The sequence below is a fragment of the Schistocerca gregaria genome, chromosome 7 (genome assembly GCF_023897955.1).
Source record: "Schistocerca gregaria isolate iqSchGreg1 chromosome 7, iqSchGreg1.2, whole genome shotgun sequence".
NCBI classification, from domain to species: domain Eukaryota; kingdom Metazoa; phylum Arthropoda; class Insecta; order Orthoptera; family Acrididae; genus Schistocerca; species Schistocerca gregaria.
Genome location: NC_064926.1, coordinates 566718999 through 566733240, shown reverse-complemented (window position 1 = coordinate 566733240; position 14242 = coordinate 566718999). Strand labels below are relative to the sequence as shown.

General features: G+C 46.7%; 1 protein-coding gene across 1 annotated transcript in view; it reads left to right on the top strand.

Moving 5' to 3' along the window:
• The window catches only part of LOC126282477 (adipokinetic hormone/corazonin-related peptide receptor variant I-like), a 128321-nt gene that overhangs the window by 42726 nt on the left and 71353 nt on the right, over positions 1–14242 (top strand). Inside the window, exon 2 of the mRNA XM_049982134.1 lies at positions 1881–2108. Coding sequence (XP_049838091.1) covers positions 1881–2108 — 228 coding nt within the window. The remainder of the gene's footprint in view (positions 1–1880; positions 2109–14242) is intronic.

Sequence of the window (14242 nt, the reverse complement as noted above, 5' to 3'; positions counted from 1 at the left end):
GGTGCACTCCGGTAAACCTCAAAGTGGTCTACAGAAGATGTCCAAGATGCGTCTGAATACCAATGTAACCGGTACTAAAGCAGCCATCCATTGGAGTTGGGAAAAGACAGTACTGAGATACTGACAAGACGTTAAACACATTACTTAATATACATTGACTTCTAAAAACAGTGTGATCCTCATAGTCAGAGCTAAGCAGATAACAAGAAATCTTTTGAAATGCTACAAGTTCTACACCTCAATTCATACTCAGCAAGCCACCCAACGGTGTGTGGCGGAGGGCACGTTACGTGCTACTGTCATTATCTCCTTTTCCTGTTCCAGCCGCGTATGGTTCGCGGGAAGAACGACTGCCGGAAAGCCTCCGTGCGAGCTCGAATCTCTCTCATTTTACATTCGTGATCTCCTCGGGAGGTATAAGTAGGGGGAAGCAGTATATTCGATACCTCATCCAGAAACGCACCCTCTCGAAACCTGGACAGCAAGCTACACCGCGATGCAGAGCGCCTGTCTTGAAGAGTCTGCCACTTGAGTTTCCTAAACATCTCCGTAACGCTATCACGCTTACCAAATAACCGTGTGAGGAAACGCGCCGCTCTTCTTCGGATCTTTGTTGTGGTTGGCAGGAGAGCTAACACCGTGTTACTAGAGGAGGCCCAAAGGCACGCGATTTAGCTCGCGCAGGCTGGCGTGAGGTCTGGAACAGGACAAGGAAATTAGAATTTAGAAACAACGGACGTAGCTGGTGGAATACTTAACTTTAATCCATTAAGGATGAACGTCGGTTTTGACGGTACATAGTTCATAATATGAATAGTAACTGATAATGGCGCCTTGCTAGGTCGTAGCAAATAACGTAGCTGAAGGCTATGCTATCGTCTCGGCAAATGAGAGCGTATTTTGTCAGTGAACCGTCACTAGCAAAGTCGGTTGTACAACTGGGGCGAGTACTAGGAGGTCTCTCTAGACCTGCCGTGTGGCGGCGCTCGGTAAGCAATCACTGATAGTGGCGACACGCGGGTCCGACGTATACTACCGGACCGCGGCCGATTTAAAGGCTACCACCTAGCAAGTGTGGTGTCTGGCGGTGACACCACAATCTTCTCTATCTCCTCTGTCAACCCAACCTCGTACGGATCCCACGCTGATGAACAATACTCAAGTATAGGTCGAACGAGTGTTTGTAAGCCACCTCCTTTGTTGATGGACTATATTTTCTAAGGACTCTCCTAATGAATCTCAACCTGGTACCCGCCTTACCAACAATTAATTTTATATGATCATTTCATTTCAAATCGTTCCTTACGCATACTTCCAGATATTTTACAGAAGTGACTGCTACCAATGTTTGTTCCGCTATCATATAATCGTACAATTAAGGATCCCTGTTTCTGTGTATTCGCAATGCATTACATTTGTCTATGTTAAGGGTCAGTTGTCACTCCCTGCACCAAGTGCCTATCCGCTGCAGATCTTCCTGCACTTCGCTGCATTTTTCTAATACTGCAACGTCTCTGTATACTACAGCATCATGCGTGAAAAGCCGCATGGAACTTCCGACACTATGCACTAGGTCATTTATATATATTGTGAAAAACAATGGTCCAATAACACTCCCCTGTGGGACGCCAGAGGTTCTTCGTAAAATTTAGTTCTTGGGGAGAGGGGGGTGACTTTTTCCAAACTCAGGGAATCATTAGTATAAAAAACTACATGTTTTAAATGTTTCTCCCTCGTGGAAAAAATTCTGCGTGGACTCCAATGCCTGCTGGTCGTGATCTTCTTCAAACTCTTACAGGCTGTGGGTCATCAACTACACAACATTTCGCTGTGGAGCGAGGGCAGCTAACGGCAGGCGTGCGCTGTGACCGTGTGTGCAGGTGGGCTGGCGCCTCACGACGCAGTGGGTGGCGGGCGACGCGGCGTGCAAGGTGTTCCTGCTGCTGCGCGCCTTCGGGCTCTACCTGTCCAGCAACGTGCTCGTCTGCGTCTCGCTGGACCGCTACTTCGCCGTGCTGCACCCGCTCAAGGTGAACGACGCGCGCCGCCGTGGCAAGATCATGCTGGTGTTCGCCTGGCTCATCGCCTTCGCCTGCTCCGTGCCGCAGGTAGGTGCGAGGCGGCAGCCGCTTCCTGCCGTGTGTGCTGTGTGCGCGCGTCTCACTGCCGCCATCGCATTTGGTAGCATCACTGAAAGCGTCGTGTGGAACCAGAGCGTCTCTCATGATCATCCTCATCATTGATATTAAAAGTGTATTACGTCCTCTAGATAAGACCCGAGCTATGTTGGGCACAGTGAAGGATGATTTAGGTTTGAGAAAGCCCGGGGTCTACAAGATTGCCTGTCAGTGCGTGGAAGCCTATATTGGACAAGCGATTCGTACGGTCCAGGATCGTTGCCTAGAGCATCATCGGCACACGTGTTTATTTCAACCAGAAAAATCTGCAGTGGCGCAGCATTGTCTTAATGAAGGACATAAAAAGTTGTACTATGAGGCACAAGTGGTTCCCCTGTGTATGACAAATGGGTGATTCAGGCTCTCTTATCTCATCTCCTTGCATCACCTAATATACACTACCGGCCATTAAAATTGCTACACCACGAAGGTGACGTGCTACAGACGCGAAATTTAATCGACAGGAAGAAGATGCTGTGATACGCAAATGGTTAACTTTTCAGAGCATTTACACAAGGTTGGCTCCGGTGGCGACACCTACAACGTATGATATGAGGAAAGTTTCCAACCGATATCTCATACACAAACAGCAGTTTTCCGGCCTGGCCCAGTGAAACGTTGTCGTGATGCCTCGTGTAAGGAGGAGAAATGCGTACCATCACGTTCACCGACTTCGATAAAGATCCGATTGTAGCCTATCGCGATTGCGGTTTATCGTATCGCAACATTGCTGCTCGCGTTGGTGGAGATCCAATGACTGTTGACAGAATATGGAATCAGTGGGTTCAGGAGGGTAATGCGGAACGCCGTGCTGGATCCCAACTTCCTGGCATCACTAGCAGTCGAGATCACAGGTATCTTATCTGCATGGCTGAAACGGATTGTGCAGCTACGCCTCGATCCCTGAGTCAACAAATGGTGACCTTTGCAAGACAACAACCATCTGCGAGAACAGTTCGACGACGTTTGCAGCAGCATGGACTACCAGCTCGGAGACCATGGCTGCGGCTACTCTTGACGGTGCATCACAGACAGGAACGCCTGCGATGGTGTAGTCAACGACAAACCTGGGTGCACGAATGGCAAAACGTCATTTTTACGGATGAATCCTGGTTGTGTTTACAGCATCATGATGGTCGCATCCGTGTTTGGCGACATTGCGGTGAACGCACATTGGAAGCATGCATTCGTCGTCGCCATACTGGGGTATCGCCCGGCCTGATGGTATAGGGTGTACGTCTCGGTCACCTCTTGTTCGCATTGACGGCACTTTGAACAGTGGACGTTACATTTTAGATGTGTTACGACGCGTGGCTGTACCCTTCATGCGATCCCTGCGAAACCCTACATTTTAGCAGCATAATGCACGATCGCATGTTGCAAGTACTGTACCGGCCTTTCTGTTTACAGAAAATGTTCGACTGCTGCTCTGGCCAGCACATTCTCCAGATCTCTCACCAATTGAAAAAGTCTGGTCAATGGCGGCCGAGCAACTGCCTCGTCACAATACGCCAGTCACTACTCTTGATGAACTGTGGTATCGTGTTGAAGCTGCGTGGGCAGCTGTACCTGTACACAACATCCAAGCTCTCTTTGGCTCAATGCCCAGGCGTATCAAGGCCGTTATTACTTCCAGAGCTGGTTATTCTGGGTACTGATTTCCAGGCTCTATGCACCCAAATCGATGAAAATATAATCACATGTCAGTTATAGTATAATATATTTGTCCAACGAATACCCGCTTATCACCTGCATTTCTTCTTGATGTACCAACTGTAATGGCCTGTAGTGTCCATGGTGATTTTTTTCCATCGTGTACAGATTCTAGGGATTGATCGATGAGAGAATACGGTAAGGAAAGGTCTGGTGGACCTATGTCCGGAATGCATGGTTTCCGTGCTAGGCACAATTTATTCAATCGTATTTTGTTACACGGACTGCTGTCTAATGCGAGTTGTACTAATCAGCTACGGTAAGAGTACGCGCGGGCCCGCATCTCGTGGTCGTGCGGTAGCGTTCTCGCTTCCTACGCCCGGGTTCCCGGGTTCGATTCCCGGTGGGGTCAGGGATTTTATCTGCCTCGTGATGGCTGGGTGTTGGGTGATGTCCTTAGGTTAGTTAGGTTTAAGTAGTTCTAAGTTCTAGGGGACTGATGACCACAGCAGCTGAGTCCCATAGTGCTCAGAGCCATTTGAACAGTAGCATGGTGTCCTCGTACAGGGTGGTGTTGTTCCTCATACGACATGTTCTAGAACCCTCACCTCGCATGGTAATTAGTAATCTTGTGTCCGATTTACTTCTCTTGTTCTCTCACCTTGTAGTGGATGTGATACAGCGTTGTATACAGTGGTTCCATATTCGAATTCAGAGATTGAGAACATGGTGTTTATTTACGGAAAGGCAATTGGCGACAGCCGGCGGGCAGCAAGGCTGTATCAGGAGATTTATCATTGCAGAAAACAGCCGCATTCAATGTTTGCTACAGAGTTTCGCCGTTTGTCTGAGACAGCGCCGTTTCACGAAGCAGGAAATCACGAAGAACCTACCCGAAACGTCCGGTTTCCAGACTTTGAGGAAAATGTGATTAACACCGTGGAAGGCGACCGCCGTAGCAGTGCCATGCAGTCAGAGTTTCTCTAGGAGGAAACGAAGCGTACTGTAAGAGCGAACTAGACTGCAGTCGCTGTAACAGTCCATGACTGAATGAATGGTCTCTCGTATGGAAACCATGTATTTCACGACATAAGTTCATTAGGACTTCTTTGTTCCGTATCTTCTCATAGTGTAATCTCTGAAGTTTGTACACGCTTCGAAAAATCAACCTTTATTCATATAGGGTATCGCACCTCACTTTGACACTTCTTTTATTTCCGCCATGAAATGAAATGTGAAACATGGTATTAGTCAGGGATGCATCTATCAGGGGCTCCCATAATGAGCATGAATTCACTATTCATAAATATAAATAAACATCAGTTTAAAGACGAAGTAACGTTTCTTTTTTTAAATGGCACAAGTATGTTTTCTTTACTCAAATGTAAACTATAGCTATAATTGGTGGTAGTAGACTTGGTTTCGGAATAAATAAATGTGTGAAAAATGGATGCGGTTTTTCTAAGTTTTGAATGTGTGCATTGAAGAGGAAAATAACGGAAATAAAAGAAACATTCGGGATGGGCTTACATCTCAGCGTGTAAGAACATAAATGATAAAATTGGCTCATTACATTGCTAACCTCATAGTGTTGAAGAATTAGAGAAATTGTATAACGAAGTGAACGTTGTAATGCATACAAAATGTGGCCTCAGAGTAAACGAATATGAAAGTAATGAGAAATATTGTAAATGACAGTAACCAGAAAGTTAACATATAGCGTGGGGACCACATACAAGAAGAAATTGAGAAAACTCGCTACGTTGGAACCAAACTAACGCATTATATCACAACGAGGACGATCCAACTACATTTAAATAGTGTAAATCACCGTGTAATCAAGTGACGACTTAATCTCGTTCGGTTACACTAAATGAAAGAAGTGCGTTACTTACAGTGATTAGTTTCACAGGTGGAGTAATGAGGTGGATAGAATGAAACTTAATTTATTGTGCAAATAAAAAGAAGTAAGGGTGTACTCATGTACCCGCCCTATAATCTTACTCAGGCATGGAGAAAGCTAGATCAAGAATATTATAATGGGGCATTACATAAAATTGCCAAATGTGTATAGTGTGACGGTTGCTATAGGTATAAGGACACAGCACCCAGAAATGCTCTCAGTTACTCGACATGCATCGACACTCACAACCCGTGAAAGTCGCCCGTGTTTGTCAACAAACCAGCACCAAACACGTATGCACCCAGCTGTCACATTCGGCTACTGCGCAGGATGCGGGTCTCAATAAATCGGAACAGAGCACATTTGTGATAGTTTCGCGAGCGCGCCGTGCAGTAGCGGTTGGCGCTTCGCATAATTATTTACTTTGCCACGTGAGGGGTCAGAATCTGCGGATCATTGCAGATGCGCCTCTTAGTGGGAACATGTTTCACTATTACTTTGGTAAGTGATAGAAAAAATTATAGGGAGGGGTGAGGAGCAAAACCTACATTCATATATTGGTATCGTAGCAATGACGAATTTGTCATAGTTTGAAGAACTGAAATATTACGATTGGAACAGCGTTTTATTTTAGAGGGAAAACAGATACTACATTTCTTTCGCAATTCCAACCTATCGTATGAGGGTTGATGAAGGTCCAAGCGAACGAAGGTACCGCTTGGTGTGTCAAGTTGAGAGAGGTGCACAAGTAGAAGATTTGAATACAGTGCGAAAACTGGAAGGGGCGAAAGCGCCCAAAGGAAAAGGGATGCCAAGTGATAAGCTGATTGTGTGTAAAAATGTTCTCGAACCTCGGTGCACGTTCTGATTTAAATGTTGTGTCTGCCTCTTCACACTCGACAACACCACACAACAGATGCGCCGTCACGTCGACAGTCAGTGGTTCTTATTCTAGACTACCCCATCACTCGATACTCGAAAACAGGAACTTCCGTGGCAAAGATATGTGCCGTTACAAGATGCAGTGGCATAAAAACGAGTCACATGGAAATAAAGTAATTAAACTAGAATGAAATTTTCACTCTACAACGGAGTGTACGCTGATATGAAACTTCCTGGCAGATTAAAACTGTGTGCCGGACCGAGACTAGAACTCGTGACCTTTGCCTTTCTACCGGTAGAGCACTTGCCCGCGAAAGGCAAAGGTCCCGAGTTCGAGTCTCGGTCCGGCACACAGGTTTTGATCTGCCAGGAAGTTTCATATCAGCGTACACTCCGCTGCAGAGTGAAAATCTCATTCTGGAAACATCCCCCAGGCTTTGGCTAAGCCATGTCTTCGCAAAATCCTTTCTTTTAGGAGTGCTAGTTCTGCAAGGTTCGCAGGAGAGCTTCTGTAAAGTTTGGAAGGTAGGAGGCGAGGTACTGGCAGATGTAAAGCTGTGATGACGGGGCGTGAGTCGCGCTTGGGTAGCTCAGTTAGTAGAGCACTTGCCCGCGAAAGGCAAAGGTCCCGAATTCGAGTCTCGGTCGGGCGCACAGTTCTAATCTATCAGGAAGTTTCATATCAGCGTACACTCCGCTACAGAGTGAAAATCTCATTCTGGATACCATCATTTCTACCTGTCTGTGTGAACACGTTAATCCCCGAAACTACTAGACGAATTTTCTTGAGATTTTCACATGTACCTTGTGTGTAGTTTGGGACAGCATGTATGCCTTATTTCACGAAAATCAGTACACGATAAAAAGGATATAATAATTTAAAGTTTTATTTACAATCGTATGCTGAGATTAGTAATTTGGATGTTTAACAATAACAGTTTAGTACGGCAAAAAACCGATAGAACGCTGTCAGTTCTTTTAACGCAGTGACAGAGATGTATTTTCGTAAGTTTTCATCAGTCAGAATGTGGATATGAAGGGGCATGCGGTCAGCACACCGCTCTCCCGGCCGTATGTCAGTTTATGAGACCGGAGCCGCTACTTCTCATTCAAGCAGCTCCTCAGTTTGCCTCACAAGGGCAGAGCGCACCCCGCTTACCAACAGCGCTCGGCAGACCGGATGGTCACCCATCCAAGTGCTAGCCCAGCCCGACAGCGCTTAACTTATGTGATCTGTCGGGTACCGGTGTTACCACTGCGGCAAGGCCGTTCGTTTTGTTTACGAATAAGTATTCCTAGAAAAAGATCGAGTCTGCCTCAATATACTGCAACGGCTGAAAGACTGGAGGACTATGCAGTCTCAAGAGTCCAAGGAGGATCGTGCGGTGAGACTTCCTGCTGCTCGAGAACATCAGGCTTGAGCTCCATCTTTGCACCATCCTTCTGAAAGCGAGATGCGACGTAGCTCTGTCTGAGAGCATCATGCATTACCTCACTCCTCAGATCCCTTCACTCACAGAGGCTCAGAGTCACTTCGCTCCTACGCAACACCACACAAGCGGAACATTTAACGGGAACTGGCTCAGGCGAGAGGAATTTTGTGCCCATAATCCTGTTTATTGTCAACAATTTCCATTTCAGCTTTAAACGTGCGCGATTCCCAGTGAGCTATGTTATGCTATTAGCACAAAAAACGATGCGTGTTGCAAGTGTGGTCGTCAGTGTCAATTGCTTTCCCACTGCCAGCTCCACACGCCTATCTCCCGTGTCAATGAAGCAAACAAGCGTTTCGTGCATGTCCCCAATCATACTACACTGAAGAGCCAAAGAGACTGGTACACCTGCATAATATCGTGGAGGGCCCCCGGCCGCAACACGACGTGGCATGGATTCGACCAATGTCTGAAGTAGAGCTGTAATTGACGATGACTCCTGCAGGCCTGTCCATAAATCCGTAAAAGTACGAGGGGGTGGAGATTCTGAACAGCACATGCAAAGGTATCCCAAACCTGCTCCATAATGTTCATGCCTGGTGAGTTTGGTGGCCAGCGGAAGTATTTAAACTCAGAATAGTGTTCCTGGAGCCACTCTGTAGCAATTCTGGACGTGAGGCGTGTCGCGTTGTTCTGCTGGGATGGCCTAAGTCTGTCGGAATGCACAATGGACATGAATGGATGCAGGTGATCAGACAGAATGCTTACCTACGTGTGACCTGTCAGAGTCGTATCTAAACGTATCAGGGGTCCTATATCACACCCAGTGCACACGCCTCACACCATTACAGAGCCTCCACCAGCTTGAACAGTCCCCTGCTGACACGTAGGGTCGATGGATTCCTGAGGTTGTCTCCATACCCGTGCAGGTCCATCCGCTCGATACAGTTTGAATCGAGACTCGTCCGACCAGGCAACATGTTTTCAGTCATCAACAGTCCAATGTCGGTGTTGACGGGCCCAGGCGAGGCGTAAAGCTTTGTGTCATACAGTTATCAAGGGTACACGAGTGAACGTTCGGCTCCAAAAGTCCATATCGATGATGTTTCGTTGAACGGTTCGCACACTGACACTTGTTGATGCCCCAGCATTGAAATCTACAGCAATGTGCGCAACAGTAGGACTTCTGTCACGTTGAATGATTTTGTTCAGCCATCGTTGTACCAGTTCTTGTACGATTTTCGTCGGGTCGTAGCAATGTCGGAGATTTTATGTTTTACTGGATTCCTGATGTTCACAGTACACTCGTGAAACTGTCGTACGCGAAAATCCCCACTTCATCGCCACCTCAGAGATGCTGTGTCCCTCCGCTCATGCGCCAAATATAACAACACTTAAATCGTGAATACCTACGATTGTAGTAGCACTAACCGATATAACAACTGCGCCAGACACATTCTTGTATAGGCGTTACCAACCGCAGTGCCGTATTCTGCCTGTTTACGTGTCTCTGAATTAGAATATGCACGCCTATACTAGTTTCTTTGGCGCTTCAGTGTTCTTCAGACGTTGTATACAAAAAAAAGCACATTACGTCAAAAATAATTACCAAGCATACAGATTCTCAGACTCAGCCATAAATAAATACCTTTCAATGCAGCGTTTCTGAGCTAGTAAGATAATAAATTATGACGCAGAATCGGCGAGGGAAATGTGGAAAACAATTTGTAAGGTGAACGGACAGAATGACAGGCCATTTTTTAAGATGATAAATGCACAGTGATAAATTCACTGTGACTCTAGAGAGGATAACAGCACAAAAAGTGTTGGAATACACAGGGTAAATATACAGGGCTGCCCTTACCCACGCCGTTTTAAGCGTCTCGCAGTGTATCAGGCCACGAAAAACCACCAGTGAAATTCCCATATTCTCTGGCTCGCTATGCGCAAATTCCTACAGAATAACTGAATAGGGTATTTTTGTACGAAAATTAATGTAATTAAATTTAGTGCTAGCACAGGGTTTCGCGGGAGGCCACGGTTTTCGCGTTATTGAAGAAAAGCGTAAAACGTGTTCTTCAAGGGCAACTTCACGGCCACACTCATCGCTCACCAGTCAGGATTCGTAGTGTGTTGTTCGCGACACACCCTGTACCAACATTTCCGATACACGAACTAGTTCCGATATTCGGCCTTTTTCGATCTCTACGGATTGGGCTATTGGATCACCACCACAGTCAGCTATTTCGCTAATATTATTAAATTGTACATACCCATGACGGTAATGAAAGGAAAACGATTTTTGTAAACGTTACGCTGAAATTAATTATGTTGACAATTCGATCCCAACTTAACACCTACAAACGCAGTAGTTTTGGGTAATCCGGAGGGCCGAGGAATTCGACAGTGGAAGTGTTTATTTTATTCTATTGAAATTTACAAAACTGTTAGGTAAATTTTATACTAACGTCAATTTTACGATTTGGAAGAGCTTCAAAAAGTCGGTAGCGTAATAAGGTCACTCATTGAAGACGAAAAATCGTCAAATGTGAGAACTAATTCGTGCAGTCGCAAATTTTTGTGCAGTGGTGGCAGGGAGTGCTATGGACAACGGACTAGAAATTTTGATCGATGGGTGTTAAATGTGGGAATGGGGCTCGTTTGAAGGTCACTTTTGTACGTTTTCCTTGGATAACCCGAAAAAACTACGCCTCTAGTGAAAACATATCCCGGTACAAAATTTTACTACATAAAATTTCCTACAAAAAATATCCTTTCCGGTTTTTTTTTTTTTAAAAAAAATCTTTATTTCTTACAAAATATTTTATACAATAAAACCCACCACCTTATTAATTAGTGGGTCATGATATAATACATTACTTAGGTACAGCTTATACATTTCTAATTCTAATCTACAGACAGTGTGTTAGTTGAATGGGCAGACCTACTAATTAACAAATCTGCTACTCCTAATATTACTACTTACACTAGTCTCTACTGCCTGCAGCGTTACAAACATGCCAATAAATATACAATCCTACTTGTGTGCCTTGCTCACCGAGCTAACCCCGGTGAACGCGCCCTGGCACAGGGCAGGCCAATACTTTTATTCGCTGCAGGTTTCTATTTTAATTCCTATTCTAATTTCCTAACCTAATGAACTATTCTAAGTCAGAATCGGTGCGTTGTCAAATCCGGTATGGTCGCCCCTCTCCCCCTATCCTGCACGTGGCGGATTCCAACTTTACCAGTCGACCAGTCCACGCACAGGCGGTACGGGATTGGGGCATTGACCTAGTATGTTAATTTTTAAGTCTTAAAGCTCTCTCAGATATTGGGTTAGGACCTTTCGTGATACCTCATTTGCCAACTGATTTAGCAGTCGAAAGGTCTCGTCTTGTCTTAATAACATATAAGTGTCATAGTTGGGTAGTTGCTGTCTAAGTGTAGTTGCTACATCATCGAAAAGGGGGCACTCGTAGACCACATGGTCGGGAGTTCCCTCCGATGCACCACAGTCACACGTAGGCGTTGCCCTCTTCCCAAACCGACATAGATACGTCGGGTAAGGCCCATGTCCAGTGAGAAAGTGGAACAAACCCCTAGTTGGTTCAAAATAACCCATGCTCATTCTTTCCCTCACATTCGGCAGGAAGCTGAAAGTTCTTCTGCCGGATTCCTCTGCCTCCCAAACTTCTTGCCATAGCTCTTCACCCCTCTTCCGTATCTCGCCCTTATCCCTAACCCTAACTCCCAAGATGTCTTCTACTTTTTCTATGTCCCCTTTCTTTGCCCAATACCAAGCACCCTGTTCCCTGATTTTGATATCCAGAGGACAAAGCCCCATTATTACTAATAGGGCCCCTCCCGGAGATGTTCTGTATGCCCCCACAGATCTTAATATCATGTTCCTTTGAACCCTTCTCACCGACATGGCGGGCACAACCCTCGTGAGCCTGTGTGCCCAGACTCCCGCGCCGTAACCCACTATTGATGTTAGTATGCTATTATGATACAATTTGATAAGGTGAGGGGGGAGATGAAATCTTTTATGACCTATGGTGATGAGGTTATTGAGAATTTGCAGAGCTCTTTGTGTCACGGTTTCAATGTGCTTTCCGAAGTTCCACCTTTCATCGATGATGATCCCTAAGTAACGTCCCTCTCGTCGTCGGAGTACTGGTGTGCCCTCAATTCTTACAGTCGGGTTTCTTATTAACTGTCCCTTTAGTAATAGATAGGTTGATTTAGTCGGTGAGATGGTCATCTTGGTATTACGGCACCATGATAGTAGTTGCGTCATGGCTCTATCTATTTTTGGTTCAATATCCTCGCGACTTCGGCCGCCAACCAGTAGAAGGAGGTCATCAGCGTAGGCTATCACCTCTAGCACATCTTCATTTTGTTGCAATGCATTTAAGAGTGGCTCCATGTGGATATCCCAAAATAGGGGACCTAAGACGGAACCCTGGGGACATCCCTTTGTTATGGGTTTTCCAATCCTCCCGCTAGGGGATGATAGCCAGACCTCCCGATCTACACAATAGCTCCTAAGGCAACCGTATAGCGGCCCTGGGCACTCTTTCTCCCGCAAGCAGGAGAAGAGCGAAGGCCACCACAGGTTGTCAAAGGCGCCACTAATGTCCACCATGATGCCGACGATGTACTTGCACGGGGCCGAACCACAGACCTCGGCCGCCAGGGCGATCGCATCAGATGCGGAACGCCCAGGCCTGAAGCCAAACTGTCTGTCGCTCATCCCGTGCAGCACTCGGTGGGCAGTCAGCCTATCAGCAAGCAGCTTTTCAAGGATTTTCCCGAGCACATCCAGAAGGCAGATGGGTCTGTAAGACTTTGCCTCAGCTGGATCTTTATCGGGGCCTTTCTTAATGATTACAACGTTTGCTGCCTTCCAGATCCTCGGGAATTTGCCTTGCCGAAGGCACTCGTTGTACAGCTGGGTTAAAGGAGCGACCAGTTGTGGGGCCAAGAACTGCACCACCTCCGCCACAATGCCGTCTGGCCCGGGGGCTTTCCCTCTCTTTATTGTCTTTATGAGGGCAGCGACCTCTTCCTCCGAGAAGGGGAGGACTGCCTCATCATTTGTATAGTCGCCCAGATCTAAATCCCGCAACCGTCGCTGTTCCTCAGTATCCTCTGTTCTGTCGTCGTCAGGCAACAGGGATCGGAGTAGGACCTCAGCAGTCTCCTGCCATGAGTCCGTCATCCCATCCCCATGCCTGACTGTGGACAGCATCATAGGGGAGCGGATCTTTTCTCTTACTAGTTTATACGGAATCCCCCATGGATCCAAGGCCAGCTGATTGGTCACGAATGTCTCCCAGCTTCTTACTCGGACCGCTTTTAATTCTTTTTGAAATCTTTCCTTTGCCTCCCGGTATAGCAGTAACCATCTCTGCTTCTCCTACCAGACGACACTGCGCTGGTAGTGCCTCCGCAGCCTTCTGACAGACTGACGCAGCTCCTGCAGCTCAGGAGACCATGGTGTCGGCGAGGCCGCCATGGCCCTCCTCCTAGTTGGCACGGCCGCCTTCATCGCTCTAGTCACTGCACACACCAGTTCCTCAGCTCTGTTGTCGATGTCAATTTGTCTGTCACCATCCGGTAACGGAGGAATGTCACACTCTCTGGCTAAGCGTTCCCAGTTGGCTTTCCTGAAGTTCAACTGCACCTCCCACCCCATGGCCCAGTGGCACTCCCTGCTCCCTAAGGTAAAAGTGATAAGGTTGTGATCGCTTGTGGTGGCACTGTCTATCACCTTCCAGTTCTGTATTAGGTTTGCCGCATTTGGCGTGACCAAGGTCACGTCGATGTTCGTGCCTTGCCCCCCTCCCGCCGCATAGGTGGGAGAGTTTCCCGGTTTGTTTGCCACCACAAGCTGCAACGACATAATCACTTCTTCCACCTTTCCACCATTTTCGTCACTTGTGCCACTGTACCATAGGGGGGACTTCGCATTTATATCCGCAGTTATGACAACTCTTCGTCCCTGCAACGCCATAGCCACTCTTGTTAGGTGGTCTAAATGTATGTCGATATCATCTCCATATTGAAAATACATGTTAATGAGTGTTATAGTGCCTGCTGGAGATTGCAGTTCTATGACGTTGCAGTGACTGTTTGAGTACTGCGAAAGTAAGGTTGCCTGCAGTTTTTTGTTGGTGATTACCACA